Source organism: Penaeus monodon, chromosome 8, assembly GCF_015228065.2.
Source record: "Penaeus monodon isolate SGIC_2016 chromosome 8, NSTDA_Pmon_1, whole genome shotgun sequence".
Taxonomy (NCBI): Eukaryota; Metazoa; Arthropoda; class Malacostraca; order Decapoda; family Penaeidae; genus Penaeus; species Penaeus monodon.
The window spans coordinates 12,871,557-12,880,182 of record NC_051393.1 but is presented as its reverse complement, the minus strand read 5'-3'; the positions used below and the strand labels follow the sequence as shown (position 1 = coordinate 12,880,182).

General features: G+C 43.5%; 1 protein-coding gene across 1 annotated transcript; it reads left to right on the top strand.

Annotated features, from left to right (window-relative positions):
• Positions 1 to 921: 921 nt before the first annotated feature.
• LOC119576164 (E3 ubiquitin-protein ligase RNF103-like) lies at positions 922 to 5,446 on the top strand. Its single transcript, XM_037923729.1, is given in 9 exon segments — positions 922 to 1,044; positions 1,327 to 1,401; positions 1,403 to 1,448; positions 1,987 to 2,047; positions 2,049 to 2,079; positions 2,275 to 2,438; positions 2,804 to 3,062; positions 3,532 to 3,646; positions 3,929 to 5,446. Coding segments are annotated over 9 exon segments (2,238 nt in total). The 5' UTR covers positions 922 to 936; the 3' UTR covers positions 5,308 to 5,446.
• Positions 5,447 to 8,626: the final 3,180 nt, after the last annotated feature.

The window sequence follows — 8,626 nt, the reverse complement described above, 5'->3', positions numbered from 1 at the left end:
AGGTAATAAAGAGCACTTCAATGAAATCAAAACAGAAAAACAGAAGCTGTACTCATTAGTGATAATTATAATATAACAGTACTTTTATCAGCAAGCCAACTTATTATAACTAAAATAGATATATAAGGATCTGATATATGTTATGTTGCATTGCATTCTATTGAGAAAAGCACACAAGTAACATCGGCATCATACATTTTCAAAAATGCATAACACTTTGTGGTGAGTAGCAATAGAGTACACTTCAGATAGATAATCAACTCTCTCTCTCTCTCTCTCTCTCTCTCTCTCTCTTCTTTCTCTCTCTCTCCTTTCTCTCTCTTCTCTCATCTTTCTCCTCTCTCTTTCCTCTCTCTCTCTCTCTCTCTCTCTCCCCCTCCCTCCCCCTCTCCCCCTCTCTCTCCCTCTCTCCCTCCTTCTCCCTTTCTCCCTCCCTCTCCTCTCTCCCTCCCTCTCTCCCTTTCTCGCTCCCTCCCTCCCTTCCCTCTCCCTCTCCCTCTCATGATTATTACAGACTATAATTTTCATTTATGCTGTTATTTCTCTTGTACAAGTGGTTTTATAATTTGTGTTATCAGTCTTGTGTTAGGTGATTAATGCATTTAGGTTATTTCTGAATCATCACTGGAAAATCTGGACTACTTCTTGAATCCATATGTTTTTTAAGCTGTAGCAACCATGAACAATAAGGTTTAACAAGTGTAACCCTTATAGTTTCTAGGGAATTCCTGTATGTATTTATATAGATGCAGTCACATGCACACATACACACACACTCATAGCACTTTTTTTTTTTTTTTCATTATACACTTTTTTTCATCTCTTTTCTTACTTACTTAATCACACATACCACATACCAGCCTTATGTACAGTAAAATTGAAAGTTGTGATTGATTCATGCTTTGTATTTTCAGATACAGTAAAAAAAAAAAAGAAATGTGGCAGCGTCCAGCTCTTGCACTTCTCTATTTGGCGATAGTTGTCGTTGTGACATGGATGGTGGAAATGGTGTTTTGGTGGGATGCTGGATACACATCATACCAGGTAATTCAGATGCGTTTAACTTTCTCAGTTCAGAAGAAAAGTGATTTATGTTTACTCTTCAGCAGGAAGTATGTATTGTTAAAGGTTATATTAATTAGTCATTGAATGTCAGTAAAGAAAATGTACAAAATAGCTCTACCTTTATAATTGTACTCGATAATAGTATGCAGAATTTTTGTATGTGTGTGTGTGTGTGTGTGTGTGTGTGTGTGTGTGTGTGTGTGTGTGTTTGTGCTTGGTAATGATAATTTCTTTTATTAAAAGACAATATATGTTTTGCAGATTGTAAATCCACTAAGAAATTTATCAGTATCACAGTTACGCAGTCTGCTTGAAATTCGAGGCATCCAGCACACCAGCACTCTTAGAGAAATCAGAAATTGTAAACCTTCTGCAACAGTCAGGTACGAATTTTCCTTCTCAATCTATAGCAATTCTATTCTCCAGAAATCCACCATCATCATCAAGTTGAACACATTCTTTCAAATGTAAAAAAAAATCATTTAAAATTTATGTAATTGTGCAAATGATACTCAAAATAGGTATCATCGTGAAGAATGTGCAGCTCTGGCATTCATTTTGCACAACTCAGGGTTCTGATTGATGATTGCAATGCAGTTCGAAGTCTGATGTGTGATATATTTATAAAAGAAAGAAATAATCACACATTAGAAACTGAGGCATACTTTTTTTTTTTTTGGGGGGGGGGGTGGAATTTTTTCTTTCTTTCTTTCTTTTTTTTTTGCTTCTTTTTTCTTTTCTTATCTTTTCTTCCCATTATTATTATAACTAGATTTTAGGGGTTACAGGTCTTAGTGTTTTTAATGCATGTCTCAAATGGGTTTACTTAATAGGTAAATTCCATGAGAAAGTAGTGTTTGGATATAGCAAGTATTTATCATAAAGTGATAAGTGTTTTTATGTTGTTGTTTTCCTTAACAGGCCCAGTCCAGTATGGAGAACTTTTAGAGAAAAAAGAGGATACTAAGAAACAGGCTCCAATAGTTATCAGGGAAAGATGACTATCATGAACAAGTTAGTATAATTCTACTCAAAAGTTGTTTTTTGGCATTTCTAAAATTTTACACACACACACACACACACACACATACATACACACACACACACACACACACACACACACACACACACACACACACACACACACTCACACTCACACTCACACACTCAGATATTCTCTTATTTGTTCACTCATCTCTTTTCTTGTAGGTTTATGAAGAGAATGAGTCTTTATGGCTTGTTGAGGTAGTTCCTGGAGAGGGTCAGTACACAGGCCACCGTCTTCTGGATGACCGTTCTTGGCGTATCCTGGCACCCAAGCTGCAGGCTCTCCAGATCAGCAGTGCCGTCATCAGCTGCCAGTTTGATCGTAGGTGAGTATGAATATTGCTGTTTTGTTATGTTTAGATTTATACAGTTAATATATTCAGGAGAAAGTATGATCATTTTCACTTATGATACATTGCTTTTTTCAGTTTTTTTTTTCTATAGTTACTTGCTGTTATTTAGCTTTTAAACAACTGTAACATAAGAAGTTTTCATCAGTAATGTTATGAAAACATTATCATGTGTCTGAAGCAATACTAATCAATTTTGAAAGACACAGTGTGATAGGGTAGATGCAAACAACAACCTGTAAGCAGTTTAAAGTATACAAGATGACCCACAAAATTTGTACTGACAAAATAGTATGTGAAACTTTGTATATTATATGAACTATTATTGCTCTTTCTTTTAGATTCTGTGCACGGCAAGGCTGGAGTCACCCACAACTGGTACTGGTGCTGCCACCAAGGAAACAGGGAAACATGCAGAGTAGTTGGATCAATGGCCAGACAGCAGGAAGAGACATTGTTTTAGCATCAACAACACATCTCACTGCTGCTTCAGTTCTTTCATGGCTTCATAGCCAAATACAGTCAAGAATTCAAGTTGTTAATTGCTTGACACAGCTTGAAGAAATTTGGTTCAATACCACAGCTGTCAGTAAAGAAAAGGTAATGCAGAAAAGTTTGAGGTTTATCATGCGCTTTACCCCTTCACTGTGACTAGTATTGAAACCCTTATTTTTGGTAAAGTAGGCCCGGCTAGCATTTTGCCTTTTGTTCATTAAGTATATTTAAAAGCTTTGAGAGTAAATATAAATATTGATTTTTGTATTCACTACCTTAGACACAAGGCCTTTATAAACTTGTTTCATCTAAATTATTGCTGTTATGACAGAAGATAAACAAGTTTTGACCAGTGTAGAAAAAAAAGTAGAAACTAAAACTTTGCTTTCTCTTTTTACCAGTCTTCCCTTCTCCACTTGATATGTGAGATATATAGCCTATTACTTTTTGTTGATTTTTATCAATACATGTAAAAAATGGAATTACTTTCTCCAACCTCTTTTTCCATTTTAGCTATTATTGTTTGATCTGTTTCAAAAGATTGGGGTCTAAAGATTGTTTATTTTATTGACAGATTCCACGTGTGGTTTATATCTCTGAGTTGTTGAACCCACCATTATTGATAGCAACTCTTGGTCTCCGACTGTCAACTCAGGAACAAGTAAGTGTTTTTCTTTCTTTTCTTCTTTGTGCATCTATCATTTTCTTGGGTGTAGGAAATTAGATTTTGGCAAAGATCTATACTGGAAGAATAGAAATATGGAATTTGTGTTCATATAGTAGAATATCTCTCCTTTTCCATGAAACTTTTATAGCAGAACCCACTTTACATTTTGCTTTGTTTAGCCAATGAAGATGGAGAGTATGAAAAACTGTAATACCTTATTTTGATTGGTTAAGCTGATATGACATCTGTCAGGTCTCCACATCTTCACCGTCTCTCCTCTTTTTATTTATTTACTTACCTACAGTAATTATTATTTGATTCTCTCATATTTTCCAGGTTTCCCAGTTGCTTAAAAGGACAGGACTGACTGGAATACCAAATATAGCTGTTGTCACAGCAGAAGGAGTAACTTCTTATGGCAAGCAGAAGGGAGAGTCGCTCACAAACACTGCCCTTGATTCCTACATGTGTACTCTACAGCCTCAAATGAATGATGTCTTTTTAGTATCACTTGTGCTGGCCAATGCCTTAGCAGTTGCTGATATATTTAATGTGTTTGATGTCCGGGTGAGAGCATGGAAACATGCCATTCGCACTCTGATACGAATGCTTGTATACAACATATTTGTTTTTGTTGTTTGGCTTGCTTTCACTGCAATTCTCAAGTTTCCATTAGCTAATATTTTTCTTGAATCTGGGTTATGGTTGATCTCCTATTTAAACTCTACTTGGCTTTTTGCTCAGCTAAGATACCATTGGCTTATGATCGCAAGGCATCCCATCATATTTTGGATGTCAGCGAACATTTTTGGCATCATCGTCATCTTGAGGAGGGTCATCTCAAGAAGGGAAAGTGAACCGGCTGATATGGATTCCAATTGGTGGTCAATATTCTCAATGGATTCCTATTTGGTTGACGTTCTTTTCCGTCCCATGGCATCACTGTCTCGCCCAAGGCCATCTCAGGATTTAGGTCTGGAGGGCATGGAGCTCCTCATAGAGCGATTAGCCACACCAGACTTGTGGCTACATCCTGTTATACCAAATGATTATATGAAGGATTTGCCAACATGGAGGTATGATGGGTGGGGCAACGAGGAAGACCTAAAATCAGAAAGTGAAACGGATATTGATAGCGTCAGTGATAATGAAAATGACATTCTGCTAGACATACATGCCTGTTGTCAAGATGAAAATTGTAGGCTATGTTAGCTTTGGACTACCGTGAAGGAAATATATGTCTGTCATCGATGTGCAATCTTGAAAAGGAAATTGGAGAGGCAGTACTTGAGGTACAGAAAAATCAGTGACAGCTGTCTTCAAAACATTACATATGAAAAGTTATTAAAAGTTTGTGAAAATTGTTCAAAAACAAAGAAACAAAATGCAGCACTCAATTCCCAACAGAGTGATTCATTGAAGGATGTATGGCTGCTTTCACCTCAGAGTCTGACAGAATTAAAATGGACAGCACCATCATATTCAATAGAAAGTCGGGTATGTGCAATATGCCTAGGAAGATACCGATGGTCAGCAGTTTTGTGTGGCCTTCCATGTGGACACAACTACCACCACTCTTGCATTACAGAGTGGTTATTAAAAGATAACCACCATTGTCCAACCTGCCGTTGGCCATCATATAAAAATAAACCAGCTAATACTACGCATGATCATGAAGAATAAACAGCAAATAAAGTGTGATCTGATGGAATATTCTTGGTAATATTTTATAGTTGATATTATAAGGATGATATTATTCTAGAACATATACATGAATTGTCAGTTATAAATACCAAGCATGATATTACTACATTTATAGGTTTTCAAGGGCCCAGAGTTTCCTTAGGTTAAATTTGTTGTCTTACAGTTGTTCATGTTTCTGGAAGACCCTCACATTTATCCTAAGAAAACATGTATGTGATTAATGTTTCTTTTGATTTTTTCTCGAAACAAATAAAAATCTCTAAAAAAAAGTATAATTATAATGATGATAATGATAATAATAATGATGATGATGATAATATTGTTACGCCGGTCGCCTCGTCTCTCTGCCACTAACACAAGGCAGGCTAGGCAGACGGCGTGTTATCCACAGGGTCGTGAACACTGAACAGCTCCAAGAGGCACCGAACACCACAGCGTCCCAGAACACCAGGAGAGGAAACGCCAAGTGGCGAGGCAGGGCACGAAGTAAACACAAAATGACAGTCTTTCCTTTATTTACACAAGTTATTTACCCGTACACTTTTCTATAGGCACAATACAGGGGGAAACACTGCACGATACAGCTTATAACAGGTTTATCTCGGGTCACAAGGGCACACACGAGGTCTTCACAGGAGCAGCACCCAACCGCCTCTTGGCTTGTTCCTCCGCTCCCCCGCTCACAGCCAGCTGCGTCATGTTTTCCCAGGTCCCTTCATGTTAACACATGTTTCGCACAGAGACAAAGACCCACTGGCGTAGCACTATCCCCCCCTATCAAGCAGACGACCCGTCTGCTCTGACATATCTAAACCTGAAACAAACTACATAAAAATTTAAATAAAATCAGTTCTCAGAAACACAAAAATCTTTCATCCAGCGCGGCTTTCTTCGCTCTCACTGGGGTCGCTCTGGAGGAGGTGTGGGCGGCGGTAGATTGGCAGTGGCACCCAGAGCGGTATCTCCTGTCCCAAGACCTGGCTCATGGTCACCATTGACGTCTGCTGCATCACCCTCACTGTCCAAATGCTCGTCCACATCTCGGTCAGCATCTGCCACGTCTTCATCGCCGCTACTGGGGCTAACTTCATCTTCTTTTTCACCATGGCCCCAGGAGTAGCTTCCTGGCCCATGGTAACGCCACAGCCGGGGAAGTCAGGCAACGGCCCCACACCAACCAACTCCTCGCTCCCCGACGACTCTTCTGGACGCTCCACTTCCTCACAAGTGCCCAGCTTTGCACCAGCTGGCACCTTCTGGGCCTTATCGGAGAAGTTGGCTAACAACACTGTAACTAACCCCTCCCCTGGTCCAACAAGGCTCCGCCCAACCGCTACGCCATCAGCCAGCTGCAAGTTTTGGTTGGGCTCCACGAGGCCCTCTACTCCACGCATCACTCTTGACAGTCGACACCGGATTCTAGACTCTGTCCTGGGGGCAAGGTGCAGTCGCTCAGCTGTAACTACCTCTGCACAGCCAACCTCTGGAAGAAAGGGCACCTCTTCACCGTGCACCCTCACCAGCTTCCGTCCAAGGTCGACACACGCCTTACTCTGCGTCAGGTAGTCAAGGGCCAGCAAACAGTGCTCGTCCAGATCGGCCACATACACCGGCAGCCGCTGCACCGTGCTGCCCACGCCAATACGAGCCTCCACTGGCCCCTTGAGCTGCACACAATGCCCCGTGACACCACACAGTCTCTGTGGTGCGTCTGGAAGTCGCATAGTGGCCAACATATCAGGCCGCACTAGGGTCTTCTCAGCCCCAGTGTCCACTGTCAGGCGGCATGGCTTCCCATCTATTGAGCCCTCCACCTGCATCATGCTGGTTCGACGGCAGCTTACCCAAGTCGGGGCCCGGGAACCGAGGACGGCTGGGTTTCGGCCCCTTTCTCCAGAGATTTCCGCCTGTACCACTTCCTTAGCCTTAGGACATGCACTCGGATGGTGACCATACCTGCCACAGTCTTGCAACACTGCTGGAAGGCATCAGAATCCGTCCGGTTGAGAGGACGTGTTCTCCGCTCCCTCTGACACTGACTACGTCTGTGCCCTACCTCTCCACAGCCCCAACACAAGCCTTGGAAAGTTCTCGGGCTCACCTTCCTCAATGCTATTTTCTCCACTTTAGCCTTCCGGCCCCGGAGGTCACGGCGGGGCTGAGCAGCTGGCCCTAGGCCACTCGTTGCCTTCAGGAAGGCCTCGAACTCCAAGGCCCTCGCCAGCGCCACCTGCAGGTCCTCAGGGTGTGCCTGCTTGACGTAGATTTGCAGCTGCTGGTCCTGTAAAGCGTCAACAAAGAAATCACGGGCCAGGACCACGATCATCTCTTCCGCAGCCGCAGGGTACGACCTCCTTACCAGCGCCTCCACATCTTGCGCCAGCTGGGACAGTGTCTCGCCACGCTCACGAGTCCGCTTCTTCAAGTGGGCCCGATATACCTCGGCCTGGTGGTGGTGCCCGAAACGGCGTTCAAAGCCTCTGCCACGCTGGTGTAAGAGGCCTGTTGGGATGCCGGCAGATGCCCCAACACTTCCACCGCAGGGCCCCTTAGCGCTGTTACCAGCTGCAGGGCCTTCTCTTCCTGGCTCCAGCCCTGGGCAGATGCCAGCATTTCAAATTGGGCAACATATGCCTCCCAGGCCACCTTCCCGTCGTACTCAGCTGGCTTACGCCTCACAGAATGTCTGGAGGCCGAGGGGCTACAGGGTGGAGAACGCGTGCCGTGAACTAACACACCTGGGGGGGAGGAAGGGGGGGAGGGAGGCAACGAGGCGGGTTGACCGGGTCCGAATTTGCCGCCACCTATACTCAAGGGAGCGGTTCCGATGGGTCCCCAGCCTTCTGCAGCGACCACTGGCTGCGACACGACGCTGCGAGGCCCGGGGGTTTCCTGCCACAGACCCCAGGCAGACCCCAGTAAATCTGACACTCTGGCATCTGTTGCCAGAACCTCGTCTGCCTTCTCTGCTTGCAACGTTACTACCTCGTGACGCCGCCTTTCCTCCTTCACTTCCTCCCTCAGGCCCTGAACCTCCCCTCAGAGTCTGCACCTCCTCCATCAGTTCACTCTTCACGCTGTTGCAGGCCTTGTCGGTGTACTGCTGAGTTTCCATCTTCACAGATGCGAGATTGCTCTGTAGCACCTCAACAAGTTGGCAGAACTGTTCCTCTGCCTTCCTTGCCTGGATCTCGACGAGATGGTGCGCCTGCTCGCGTGCCCTCTGTGCCTGCTCTTCTGCCCTTTGTGCCATTTCCTCCGTCATACTGGCCAGCATGGCAGTGATCAAGTCCATCTG